The 13,732-nt window shown below is 56.0% G+C and overlaps 1 protein-coding gene across 2 annotated transcripts in view; it reads right to left on the bottom strand.

The window, feature by feature from the left end:
- SATB2 (SATB homeobox 2) overlaps nt 1-5,250 on the bottom strand; it is a gene marked incomplete at both ends in the record, with an annotated part of 190,846 nt that extends 185,596 nt beyond the window's left edge. Inside the window, 2 exons of one of the 2 annotated variants that reach the window (XM_079710652.1) lie at nt 571-798; nt 5,184-5,250. In XM_079710652.1, coding sequence (XP_079566778.1) covers nt 571-739 — 169 coding nt within the window. Of the gene's footprint in view, nt 1-549; nt 799-5,183 lie in introns of those variants that run through there. The other variant, XM_079710651.1, reaches the window with a different exon arrangement.
- Between the last annotated feature and the right edge of the window lie 8,482 nt (nt 5,251-13,732).

Here is a 13,732-nt window from a genome sequence, read left to right as displayed (position 1 = left end):
TAAACTTTATTTTTTTAAAAACGGTAGCATTAAAATCTCTAAGGGCCTGACAGATTCGTAGTGATTCCTTATTTCCCACTTGAAATGTGGCTGGAAATATTCCCAGTTGTTAATCATTTGTCTTGAAGCACTGTCCTAACTACAAAGTAACACCAACACTTGCTCCTGTACTAACCTGAGCATTAAACATTAGTCCATAAAAGCGAACGCACCTAGACTTCATCCCTACAACAGATACTCTGAGGCAAGGCAAAAGAGTTAAATCACTAAAAAGCTCTCTAGGAAAATCTAGAAACAGTTAGCTGGCTGTGACATAAACCTGCCAACACCTCAGCACACAGTGGCAAAGTGCCCAAAAAATGCCACCCTCCGGGTAAACCACTTTCTTGTTTTAACTCGAGATGAAGCTACCAGTTGCAGAGGAGAGGCGACGGGGGCATTATTTGGCAACCTGGAATTCACTTCCTGTAATCCTACACCGCGACATCGCCTAATCAACCTGAACCCTGACACCCGGGCCTTTATCACCCGGCCGCGGGCTGCGCGCGCCTCCCTGCTCCGGGCTGTTACCTCCCACGGCCTTGGCCACGGCGCCGTTGGGCCTCCCGCGGGCTCCCATGGGGCTGCCGTTCTGCTCCAGCCGGGCCACCTTCACCGGGGGAGGACCCTTGACGTCGGGGCTGCCGCTTCGCCGGTCGGGGCTGTCCCGCAGACACGGGCTCTCGCTCCGCCGCTCCATGCTGCTCCGACTCGGAGACAAAGTTCCCACCGGCAGGTCGCAATAAAATGCACAGGGACCTAGGGAGGGGGCGGGGGGGGGAAGAGGGAGGGAAAAAAAAGAGGGAAAACCGCTCACACACGTGATAGACGTTTAGGCCAGTGGCAGAGCGCTGCACCAAAGCCACACAAACTTCCTCCCACGCTGCCCGAGGGGCCTGAACAGGGAAACCGGTCCCAACCTTACACTGGGCGGCCCAAAGGAAACCCAGAACTTCGGGTGCCGAGACTCTGCCCAATCGCTGCTCCCAGAAGTTAGCTCTGGGTCACGAAGTCCGCCCAGGGCGCCCAGAAGTAATCCATTCATTGGGACAGGGTTGGCATAAACCGTTCTCCGGTGCGCCGACCTTGCTGTCGGGGGGTCAGGGTTGAGGAAGAAGTGAACTTCCTAAGAAGACATCTCACTCACTCAAGGAGTGGGTGCGGGTGTACGTAAGTCCATATGAAAACAAATTAACCACAAGAAGAATGCGCTCTGAATCGCGGGGCAGTAGGCAAAGGCCTGCCAAAAAGACCCTTGAATCCCCGCTTTTTACCTTTACCCAGCACGTCCTGGGACACACACACACACTGCACAAAATCAACCCTGATTCCACATTAATAAGCATCCCCAAACACTTGGCGGAATTCATCAGAATAACCTCAAGCGGGGTCTACAATCGTTATTATTTTGGAACGTTCTAATCTTCATCCGATCCTGAGCGATTTTTTAAAAAGCTCTTCCGCATAAATTACAAAAGCAAAAGCATTTAAATTATTAGGTGCGGGAGCAGCCTTCATCAACCCCAATTTTAAAATCTCTCCAAAAAGTTGTCTCCTGGGTCGCCTGGCTGGCAGCGCGCTCCTCACGGAACCCGCAGATCTCGGCACCCCCGGATTTTGGGGGGGCGGCGGAGGAGGAGGAAACACCTGATGAAACGGCACTCACATTGTCACTGACATCCCCAAGAAGCAGGAGGAACCCGGCACAACAAAGTGCGCTGGGAATCCTCGCGGGCGCTCTGGCCGTGGGAGAAGCCGCGTCGCCACGGCTCAAGGAGACAAGGTGGGGGTGGCAGAGGAGAGGTGAGAAGAGATGCGAGTGATGCAGAGACGGAGCGCCAGGGCTGAGGACGAAGGTTCCGCCCGGACTCCCTCGGCTGCGCTGTCTAACGAACAGCGCGAGAGCTGCGGGGAGGGAACTCAGCAGGACCCGGGGCTTCCCCGAACTCCCGAGCCTGGCGCGGGCGCCTTCGCGCTGAGTACTTACTGCTCACAGTCTGTCTGTAACTTGGCTGGCTGGGGCTCTGTCCATGGAGCAAAAGTAGAGAATCCAGGGTGGAAAGTTTCTGGTGATTTGCCTTGCAGTGTTCTCCTAGTCTTCCTTTCCCTTTCCTCTTTCCCAGGTCCAAACGTTTAGGGTCCTGGGTCAGGGTGTCTTCTTAGTGCGGCGATGGTTGTTATGATGATGATGATGGGGGTGGGGGGAGTAGAGGGAGGAGGAGAAGAGGGAAAGGAGGGCTCCTCCAAAGGAACACCCGAGCGAGCGCGGGAGGAGGCGACGGAGGAGGGGAGAAGAGAGAAGGAGGCTGAAAAAGCCTTTTCACACCTTCGGGAAGGAGACCCGTTCTGGCGAGAAAGGGCTGAAAACTGGGAGGCGGCGGAGGCGGGTCGGGGCTGCCGCTTCGCAGGGCGGCTAGCTCGCGAGGAGGCGCGGCCGGAGCCGTAGGGCCGGTGCCACCGAGAAGCGAGAAGGCGCAGGGACCTGGGACCGCACGCGGGAGGAAAAGCGGCGGTCGCCCAAGCTGTCACCTCCAGCCTCTCCCCTCTCGGCCGCCGCCGCCAGCAGCCGAAGCCGGACTCACTGACAAGCCGCAGAGAGAGACACAGTGAGAGGGAGATGATTATTAGTTGCGTTGAGTCATCAGGCAAAGTGAGTCCTTTTGGGTTGTCCTCGGTTTCCGATTTCTCCCCCTCCCCCTGTCCGTCCCCAGATCTAGCGCCTTCAAAATAATAATTTGGGGTGGGGGTAGGGGAAGTCTCTGGGTTATTTCGGGATGGGGGTTGGGGGGAAAAGATCTAAACCCGAGCCAGACTGGTCCACCGCATTGAAGGAGGAGAGTGGGGGGGCGGGGAGGAGGGCCGGGGAGGTTGCGGGGGGAGGGGGCCCCGCCTGGCAGGAAATTAAACATCAATCAATCAATCGCTGTGAGGCCGGCGACCGAACAGCGGCGGAGCTGCAGAGGAGGCAGAGGGACTGGAGAGGGGCGGGTGGGAAGCAGGGAGGAGGGAGAAGAAGGAAGGAGAGAGTCGGCGGTGGGAGAGCGGTGTGGCGAGGACCGCGCGCGCGCGGCGCGGCGGGGGACCTATGGCAGGGAACCGAGGGCCGCGCGAGGCGGTGGCCGCGGCTGGTGGGTGGGTGCGCCCGGGTGCAGGCGGGAGCTGGAGCCCGGGGTCTCGTCCTCCTCCTCCTCCTCTCGGCGGGTCCAGGGCGCGGCTGCCTCGCCCAGCCCTGAGGCGCACTAGTCCCGGCTCGGAGGCGGCGGCAAGGCAGGCGCTGGTTGCCTCGTCTCCCGGCGGAGGCACAGACCCACGCGCAGGAGGCAACCACGGCTGCCTCGGCTCCGGGTTCTGCTAACTACGCGGAGTACTTTCGACTTTGGAGATAGGAGGGCTATCACCTCCCCCACCCACCGCCTCCGCCCACCACGCACCGCCTCCGCCCCTCCGAACAACTTTTCCCGGTGCCTGCGAGCTCCCCCTCCGTGCGGAGCCAGCCGTCCGGGCCCGCCGCACCGCCGCACGCGCTAGGAAGGCCGCCTCTCCCTCAGAGTTGGCGCTGCCGTGGGTCCAGAACAATAGCCCGGGTGTCCCGAATGGCAGGAGCACCAGCACTGCCCGCCGGGCGGCGGGTGGCACAGGGAAGGGGGCTGCAGGAGGGTCGCAGGGCGGGGAGCATCCCTGGATGACGTCCCTGGAGCGCACGCAGCGCCGGCGACATCTCGAGCGGCGCAGACCGGGCAGCCTGCAGGCCGTGACGCGGTGGCAGCGAGGGCGGCGGGGCTCCCTGTCCGCTGGCTGCTGGGCTGGGACTCCTGGGATCCCAAGCCGCTCGGGCCCTAGGCTGAGAGCGCGGTCAGAGCTGTGCGGTGGGGACCCGGCCTCCCCATCCCGGGGGAGGCCGTGCGGGGGCGTCCCCAGCAGGTCCCGCGAAGGCGTAACTGAGCCACAAACTTTTGCCGACTCCCGCGGCCGCAGTCGCCCGTAGCCCGGCTCCGGCCGTGGTGCTCATTTAAGGTGGCCCGGGCGCTAGCCGAGCAGGCCGGGCTCTGGCCGCGCTTTTGTCCCTAAGATCCCTCTTGGACGCGGAACCTCCTTAAAGAAAGCACGTGGGCAGGAGCCGCGGCCCCCGCGAGACCCCGGGGGCGCCGGCTGACACTCGCGGTCCCGACCTGAAGCGGGAAAATGTGGACGCGTCCCCGCCCGTCTTGAGGCCAATGAAGCCCCCTGAGCTGGCGGTATCTCTAGTCGCTCCCGCACACCTTGGTTCTCCCTCCTAACCCCTGGGACCCCGAGGACTCCCAACCATCTCGTCGCCTGAGCCGCCGGTCTCCCTTAAGAAGCGCTGACTCTACGGCGGCGCCAGAGGGCCAAACTAAATTCGATCTCGGGAAACGCGCTCGGGGGGCAATTATGGAAATCTCGGTCGGGTGCAGCCGCCGCGGGAAGCCGCGTCAGCCCAGTGTACCCGGGGCCAGGCCGCCGTCCACTCGCCGCACTCAACCGGCGCGCGGCGTGCACCTGGCCTCCCCTCAAAAGCAGGAAACTGGGAGGCGGGGGAGACTCTGGAAGAGAAAGGGTCCCAGAAGTGAAACCTGCCCCCGACCTAAGTCTCAGAGCCCAGAATCCGAAGGACCCCGCACCCAGTCGCCGCCCACCAAGTTCCAAAGGAGCGCTAGGCGACCCAAGAGGCGGTGGGAGACGAGCGGAGAAAGGAAGCGAAATGGATAGCAAAGCTTCGGGGAGCCAGCCTGGGGGTTTTAGGCTGCGTTTGCTTTTCCCTGTGCCCTCCACAACCTCATCGCCCTCCACAACCTCATCGCCCTCCACAACCTCATCCCCCTCCCACCTCCCTAAAAGAACGAGTTAGAGAAAATGCACAATTCGGAGTCTGTGAGAACAAAGTGGCTCTAGCAAACCAACTTCGTGGTGGTAGCTAAAAGGTTTGGGGCTGCAAAGAAACAAACTGTAAGTTCGATTGACAAACTTTTTTTAAAAATCTGTAATATCAAGTCGGAATGGGAAGAGGGTGTTGCAAAAGCCAACTACTACCACTGTCAAAAGTTTAAGCCCGTTTTCAAAATGGGGAAAAGGCGCATTTCTTATTAATAACTTAACAACGATAATAATGCTGTTTCTTTCCTTACCTTGGTGTTGAACTGCAGAATCCTCCTCCGGATCAATGTCCAGGAACTTAGAAGAATTGGTGATATTAGGACTTCAGTACTTCTGGAAAAAAATGCAAATGGTTTAGCCAGGATCTTTCCTGTCTGATTCGTCACTATTATTATATCTGATGATGCGAATGGTTGGAGCGATTCAATCTTAAGTCATTAATGAGCTATTTTATAAACACCACTGTCTGAAGATCTTCATTTACATTTTGCGAAGGATCACTTCGCTAACCTCACAGGCTTATGTCAACAGCATGATTATGGGGACTTCAGTTACACTCTTATAAACAACACAGCCGTATTGTTAATCGGTTAATATTTTATAAAGTGTAAATATTTTATTATGTTTTGAAAGGAACTATTGATTCTAAATTATTAAACTCCTGAGACGGGCGATTTAAATAAAGTTTACAGTTAAGTACAATTAAATGTACACTGTGGCTAGTTTGTTTTCAGATTCTGCACTTTTTTTAATTCATTGTTTTTTCTCTTAATTGGAGTTTAATCTTGATCATTTTTGGTAATGAACAAATCTATCATTTGGGGCAAAAGAACTCAAAAATTTTAAATTGCATTTAACATAGAAGAAAATGTCAAATACTATGAATTATTACCAGAAATGTATTTCGAATGTTTGGAGATTTGTGTTTAGAAATTTTACAAATTTCTTTCGATTTAAAAAGGAAGAGTTTTAGGGATTTTTGTGATATATGCCCGGTATGGGGTTTTTTTTTTCCCCCTTGAGTTTTGTCTCTAATGAAGGCCTTTTCTGTTTCAAATTACTTAAGCTTTTTACTACACAATTTTTGTATTGACCTTATTTCAACTGAAGTAAGTGATTATTTCCAGCATGTTTAATTTCGACAATAAGAAATTTTAAATAATATTTTTACCTTTTGCTAGGATATTCTACTTTTTAAAACAGTAAATAAATTATGATGATTCAAAAGTTTTGTTTGGTTTTGTTTTATATTCCTCAAGTGGCTTATTTCCAAACAGTTTTAAAACAAAATCACACTCAAGAAAAGAATTGGTTTTAATTACTTTTTTAAAAAATAATTTGATCCCGAACGCATTTTTGCGCATTACATGATAGTTTGCGCTAGTGCTCAAAGCATAAAGTTCACTTTGGGGGACATTTTTATACCTCAGACTGCTTCTCACTGACGTTTTTGTCGGGAATCTACTCAGACTTTTCCCCCCTTCCTCCCCCACTCCCAATTTTTTTCATATGTTATTTAGTCAAAGGTCGTCTGTCTTTCATAATCACACCGAGATTTGTTATTTTAAAAATCAACGGGTCTTTATACGCTGGGCTTAAGTATATATGCTTTTTCTTATTTCCATGTTCTTCCTTTTTCTCTCTATCTCTCGTCAGGCCTTTCTTCTCCTTTATTTTATGGCCTGCACTTTTAATGACAACATTTCTTGATTTCTGTCTCTCGACACCGAGGTTTGTGCCGTGCTAGCTGTGAACTCTGGCCAACCTTCCTTCCGTGATGCCCGCGCGGGACGGCCTAGGCCCGACTGCCCCGGCGCAGGGTGCCGGGTGCTGGGCGTGGGATCCTGGCTCTCTGCTGGGCCGCCGTGGCCTGTGCCCAGAATCTATCACCAGGCTCCCAGGATTTCAGGTCCGGTCACCCAAGAGGCCCTCCCGGCCGTGCGCTGCACCTTAGAGAACACGGGAAAGTTGTGCCGCCTTTCCCCTCCACTGCCGCAAGCACAGGAGAAAATTCTATGGGAATGGCCAGCGTCAACAACCTTTGACGACTCCTAGGAACCCACGCGGGCCTGCCTCTCCCCCACCCCTCCCCCCCCGCCCGGGGCTTGCTCTGCTAGGGACGAGAGGAGGCGGGAGGGAATCGTTCCTTTCACTTGAAGCCCACACCAGCTCTGAAGCCAATTTCCGCCACTGACTGTCCGAGGAGAGCTGGGTGACCAACATTTTCGCAGGCCGCATAACTGCGCGGGGCTTGGATTGGAAATTGGATGCGCCGAGGGGACAAGGGCCCGGTGCCAGAATGCCCCGTGGAGAACGCGCCTAGAAGGACCGATCGACCAGGGTGGGCTCCTGCCCTTTCCCAGGCTGCCCCGGGGCGTCTGGGGACTGGCCGGAGCGCAGGGGCGGGGGACACTTACTTGGTTATCCTCACGTCTTCCTCGTTGGCATCAGAGCCGGACAGATCCCAACCCGCGCCAGTCAAAGATAAATTCCTCCTGGCTCCCCCAGCGGCTCCAGGGGCCTGGGCGGGGGCGGAGCGGTGAGGAGACCGTCGGGCCGCCTAAGGCAGGGGCAGTGGAGGTCGTGCTCCCATCCTCAAATGAACGAGCCCCTGCAGCCCGGACAGCGAGATGCGTCCCAGGGAGACGGCTGATTGGGGAAAGGTGGTGGGCGACTAGTCCGCGTGAGACGGTGAGCGGAACACCCAAGATGCCAGAGGGTCGGGGGTCAGGGGAACAGACAGTGCAGAGGCCCAGAGCTCGGGAGGGAACGCGCGAAGGTCGGCCCCCGGAGCTGCCTCGGGCGAAGACGGAGAGCTTTCGGCACCAGGGTCCCACATGTAGGGGATGGGAGAGGGCGTCGGGGGTGGGCACTGACTGCCCGGAGCGAGGAAAGTCTGCGGACAGGTTTCGAAGCCAAGGGGAGTCGCTGGGTGTGCTTTCGCCGTGGCGGCGGGCCGGGAGGCCCGGGAGGGCGGAGGGCCTGCGGGCACCGAGCACTACTCCAGCGACACAGGACAACGCCCCCGGGGCTCCCGGATCCCTTCATTCTTTTTCAGACCCAAGAGCTTAAGAGCTGGATCTCCTGCTGCAGCCACGCAGCGAGAGAACGACGGCCCTGCTAATCTAGTTGGGGTTTTTTGTTGTTGCTGCTGCTGCTGTTGTTGTTGTTGTTGTTGTTTTAAGTAGAAATCGACTTTCAACCACGGGGTAACAAGGCAAAGAGGGAAAGAAAACGAAACGCCAAAGAAGCCGCCACTACCTCCCCGCCCCCACCCCGGGGCGGCCGGGATGGGAGCCCAGAGTCGCGTTCCGGACGCGCTGCTTTTTCTGTCGGGAAACGCTGAGCCAGGAAGAAGATGGTCGGTCCCATCTCCAAATTCCGGGCCCAAGGTGGCGGCGAAGAAACCCACGGCCTCGACTCGTCATCGCGGCCCCGTCACCTCCAAGCCCGGGTCAAGTCCCGTGTCCCAGACCTGAGCTGAGGCGTCCTCTCCCGACAGCGCCACCGCGTGGGCTGCGGCCCGAACCTGCGGCGCCGGTTCAGTCCGCTGCGTCCCGGAGCCGGCCTTACACGTCGCCCCAAGTCCTGGGGTTCAGAATGCGGCGGGGCAGGGGCAGGTCCCCGGCCCCGGGTACAACCGGACCACCCAACACAAAAACGCGCCCGGCAGACAGAACACCGGCGCCCTCAGTTTGCCCCAACCCCTTGTAATGAAAAGTACACCTGGAAAGTCCAGGCCGCGGCGCCCCACCCGAACCCCAAACTCCAGGCAGGCCGGCCCGTGTCGTGAAATCCGCGCCCACCCCTAGCTGGGGCGAGCGAGCCCAGGAAGCCGAATCCCAGGCAGCCCAAGACTGAGCGGCTCCAGGAGCGTTTCGCGGCTCTGGCCCACGCCGGTCTCGAACCGCGCCAGAGAGAGCGAGAGCGCTTGCTGCGGGACCCAAGGTCCCAGGCACTTACTGGGACTGAGGACCAAGCGGGTGCCGGTCTATCCGGCGGCCCAAAGCCGTCCGGAGTGGCGTGGAACCTGGAGGGCTTTCTGGGCTGGCGACTCGCCAGTTCTCTCGGTCTCATGAACCCCAAAGTCCACTCTCTCAGCCCGGCAAGGCTTGACCCCCGGGCTAAGGCCCAGGCAGCGTTAGTGTCCTGGGGCTCGGTTCACAGTGTCCTGGGGCTCGGTTCTTCCCCACCCCGCGATGCCTTGCCTCCGAGCCCAGAGACTAAGCCCCGCCGAACCGGGCATCACCTGGCGCTGCCCGGCCTCTACGTCAGGACTCCAGAGCCACCACGTCGGGCTTAAAGGACTTTAGTGGGTAGGCTGGGGCTTATCTTAAACAAATTCAATTGTTCCCCGTGCGCGCGCTAGCGCGCACACACACGCACATACGTTTTGAGACTGTCAGCTATGGAAAGGGACAACGACGCAAAGGTGGAAATTCACCTGGTGCCCACCCTGTTACAAAGCTCCCAGCCCCACACAAAAGAGGAGCGAGCCCTGGACGCCCAAGCGGCCGTTCGGGCGGCGGCTAGAAGCTGCACTCTCGCAGGGCGCCCGGCCAGCCGCGCCAGTTCGCGCTCTCCAGCCCCGGCCGGTGCCCAGCGGCGCCCTAGGGAAGCTGCGTCGGCCTGCTGAGTTCCGGCGCTGGGCGTCCGCCTGGCCTGCTCATCCACGCCTTATCACCTGTCTCTGAATTCTAATTTCTGAAATCTAATCCCCGTAGGCCACGCGGAGCTGTCTCCAACGGGCCAGGCCCGGCACCCCTGCCAAGTGGCTCACCTCTGCTTACGGCGCCTGCCTTTACCCCCGGTGCCAAGGACCGAGCGAGGGGCGGCAGGTCAGGGCGCAGACGCCGTCTGCTCTCCTCCAGGAGTAGACAGCGGGAGCCTGCGGCGTCGCTCGTCCGGCCCTGGGGCTGATTTAAATAACTAATAAGCTCAGAGACATTTTACGAGGGGAACTTTTCCTTTTAGTATCAATAAAGCCTAGTAATTGGGTTTGTTGGTTACCTAAGCTCGAGTTTCCCAGTCTCTCTCTCTCTCTCCCTCTTACTCTCTCTTTCCCTCTCTCTCTCTCTCTCTCTCTCTCTCTCTCTCTCTCTCTCATTCAGAAGCAACGTTTTAAAAAACCGGCAACTGTGGGTGCGTTTGTGTCGGGTGTGCGAGCGTGTGAAAGAAGTTGTTTCAAAAGTCCTTCTCCTGGAGAACAATCATCATTGTCGTTCTGTGGTGAAGAGTTTTGAAAGGTGAACCGTTGTTATTTCAGAGGGGGAAAATATTAACAACAATTCAAGTCTCACAATACACGTATAATATTAAAAGGTCAGGGGTCCTTAAGATTTTTCCCTTTGAATGTGACAAAGACTTTTGCAGTGCTTCCGTAATAGTTTGCATTTTAATTAAGTCTCACTACATTTTAACTTCAACTCCTAGATTGTAATGATATCTGTTGCTTTCAGTAAAGACTTCTATTCTATAATGCCATCTAATTTTTTGTTTTGATTTTCTAAGCTTTTTGAAAGCATATTCTTAGTCGTAAGGAATTTCTCCACCTGGGAACAAGCCTCAATTTAAAAATATAAAAGACCTTTCATGAATAACTGCAAATAGCCCATTCGTTAGTGTCCACAGAGGTGTTGGCGCCTACACAAAATCTCGGAAATCTAAAGGCAATCTAAGCATGTTTCTCTACAATCACAGCAATATATATATTTCATCTCTGTTGTATGGAAGTAAAAAAGTATTTTTAAATACTTTAAAGAAAAGTGTTATGCTAAAATTTACCTGAACTTAAATTCCCCACTAGATACAACATAGCTAGTGCCCACCAATGTCAGCCTAAACGAAATGAAGAGTACTGCCGAACCAGATTATTGTTGAGGTCAGAAGCTATTCAATGAAAAGCAAAGAGAATTCAAGTTTGCAAATCAGGTTGGGGGGAGGGGGAAACCGGCTTTTGAAGTTCCAAGGAACACACCCCAACCTGTGCGCTCACACCGTCAGTGTTTACATACTGTGGAGAACTTTTGCTTTCCGCTTTTAGTTTAAAACTTGATGAGCTTCCCTTAGCTCGGCTTGTTTTAGTCTGTGAGACCCAGAGTCAGCGGAGGGTAGCCTTCTGCCTTGTAACTTCCGGAGGACCAGAGTTACCTGGCGATAGACCCAGCCCTTTGAGCATTCCCAGCGGAGAAGGGCGTCTTACCCACTCTTCTCTGAGCCACCACTTCCCCACCACACCCGCAGGCTGAGGGCATCAGAGCACCCGACCCGCTTCTCCCTTCTCCAGATAATGCCCCAGTGTTGGTGCTTCGCTGCAGAGGGAGCGAACCTTGAGCTGTGGATGTATACACGCCATCCCCTGCTTTCCCAGAAGGTTACAGACAACTTTCCTTACCATCTGCTGTGGGCCAGCCTCCAGTTCCCGCCCATCCTCCCCAGTGTTGCCAACTCCAGGCTCCAAGTGCTCAGGGCACTCACAGGGGTGCTCCCTTGTCCCCCAAGCTGACCATATTAAGGAAGAACGTGGCCTCCGAGTGACAGGAAGTTGAAAACAGTGGCAGGGAAAGATGGAAGGATTAGCAAGGAGAGAGCAGGGCTGCATAGGGAAACTTAGAACCTCAGCACTGGGCACCTCAGCCTCCCCCAAAAGCCCGGGGCCTCCCCTTCCCTCCCTGCCCTTCCACTCAGGTCCCACCTTGGGCTGCGGGTTCCTGTCAGAGCTGGTCTGTGAACTCAAGTGGTCCCTAGGCTTTTAAGTACCCCCTTACTCCCGCCATTACCTCCCTGCCATCCTCTGTTTTGGTTTCAGTTAACCTGTTTTCTGAGGCTGTGGAAACTCCACTTTTATTCTTTTTCTCTTTGACTCATTCACGCTCCTTTTAAAAAAAGAGCATCCCCCAAAGCCAGGCTTCTGCCAGACCCCATGCGACCTCCCAGAGCTCTATGTGCAAGAGGAGAAGTGATTTGTCTGTTTATAACAGGTTTAATTAAGATAGTTATGTGCCACGAACTCTTTGGGCCCCAGTCAATGCATTTGGATTTGGAAAGTCAAATAGAATCACATCTTGCACTCGTGGGGCCCCAGCTTGCCACCCAGGCTGGGGACAGACACTGTTGTCTGTCTACACCAGCCTCACTGGACTTGGATGAGTCCCCTGCAGAGCTTGCCACCCTGTTTGTCCCTGGTGACCTCCAGTCGGCTTTTCCGGCAAAGTCGAGGCCTTCCTGGTAAGGACATGGAAAGCTGAGCTCCCGGAGCACTCCTGGTGGCCCTTGGCTAAGTAGCCAAGCGCCCAGCTTCTGCGGATCTGGCTTCCCAACGGCGGAAGAGCTTCCCTGGCCCCAGGCCTTAGTCCCCTGCCCTCCCTCACACCAACCCTGCAGTTTTAGAGGCAGAGAAAGCTGGGGAGGCCAGTGTCTCCTTTTCCCCCGTTCTGCATCTAGTAACGTCCCCGCCCCCCAACTCTCAGACTGAGGTACTGGGTTGCAGCCGAAGCGTTTTTCTAATTTGTCGTCGTTGGAAACCTCAGACAACTGTAGTGTAAAACTTCAAGGGCTTCCAGGGATATGCTGACTTCAGGCATTCAATGGAAGGGGCGGGGGCGGGGTGAGGGTCGGGGACAGGGACGCCCAGGACAGACGTCCCAACGCGCTCTCTTGGACTTGCCGCCATCTGTAGCCCAGCTGCACACGCCCACGCACTCCTCCACCCTTCCCTCCCCTCTGCCCAGCCTTCGGAAGCATCCCCGCCACTTCTTCGGCCCTCAGAAAGGAAAGGGACCGATCGCGCCAAGGTCTCTCAGTCTCCTCCCAGGACACAAGAGCCAGCGCCGGGTTGCCTGAGGCGCTCCGTACGATGCCTTAAGCACTGTGCGCACTTCTACTGCTGCTCTCCTCTCCTCTCCAGCTCCCGGGGCCAGCGCCCAAATCCCCATCACCCCACCACCCCTGCTGTTCTGACCGCCGGGAAGCTGCAGACCTGCCACTAACTGTATCATCCCATCTATAATGGCTCCTCTTGGTTTGCAGTAGATCTGGAATTTAACAAGGGTAACTTTATCTATTATGTTAGGATTTGGGGCGCTTGAAACATTCTGAGCATGCCCGCAGGAGGTCTCAGAGGAACTGTCCCGAAAGCTGCTGAGAGCAGCCACCTTCTTGCCAGGCTCAGCTCTGGCAGGCTGCCTGCTGTGGCTCCAGGGACACCCCCTCTCCGACACCATGGCCTCCTGCAACCAGGATAGGAGGATTGGGTTGGGGAATTGAGTGTGTGTGTGTGTGTGTGTGTGTGTGTGTGTGTGTGTGTGTGTGTGGAGGGGGTATCTTTTATTTGAGTTTAGTTTAGTTTGTCTTTACTTCTGTAGAGGGCTGATGCTGGCGCTAAAATTGTGCAGCAGTTGGCCCCAAAGTAACCTGCGACTCGCCCCTCTCCCGTGCGTCAGGCAGCAGAGGGTGGCGGTTTGGCAGTAGCTCGGGGAACGCAGCCTGGCAGGGCGTTGGGCCTCGGCGTCCAACTGAGGCCCAGTAGCCCCGCTCGTGTGTGCCTCTTGCCTGGGGTGTTTGTGCATTCTTGGGGCTGTGAGGGCTGCTGGGCTGGTGCGGTCCCCAGCCTCGCACTGCCCTTCCGCGCGGGGTTCGACTATGGACGCAGTGAATGAATTCATGAAGCAGCTCCACGGCGGAGAGGTCTAAGGAATAGCCGCCCCGGTTAAATGGGCTGCGGGCAGCTGCGGCCGACTGCCCCCTCCCCTCCTCTAAGCAGGCGTGTGGTGGCCCGGGAGCCCCGCCAGCAGCCCCCGCC

The sequence above is a fragment of the Hyperoodon ampullatus genome, assembly GCF_949752795.1.
Source record: "Hyperoodon ampullatus genome assembly, chromosome: 8".
Taxonomy (NCBI): Eukaryota; Metazoa; Chordata; class Mammalia; order Artiodactyla; family Ziphiidae; genus Hyperoodon; species Hyperoodon ampullatus.
This window is presented reverse-complemented; position numbering and strand designations above follow the sequence as displayed.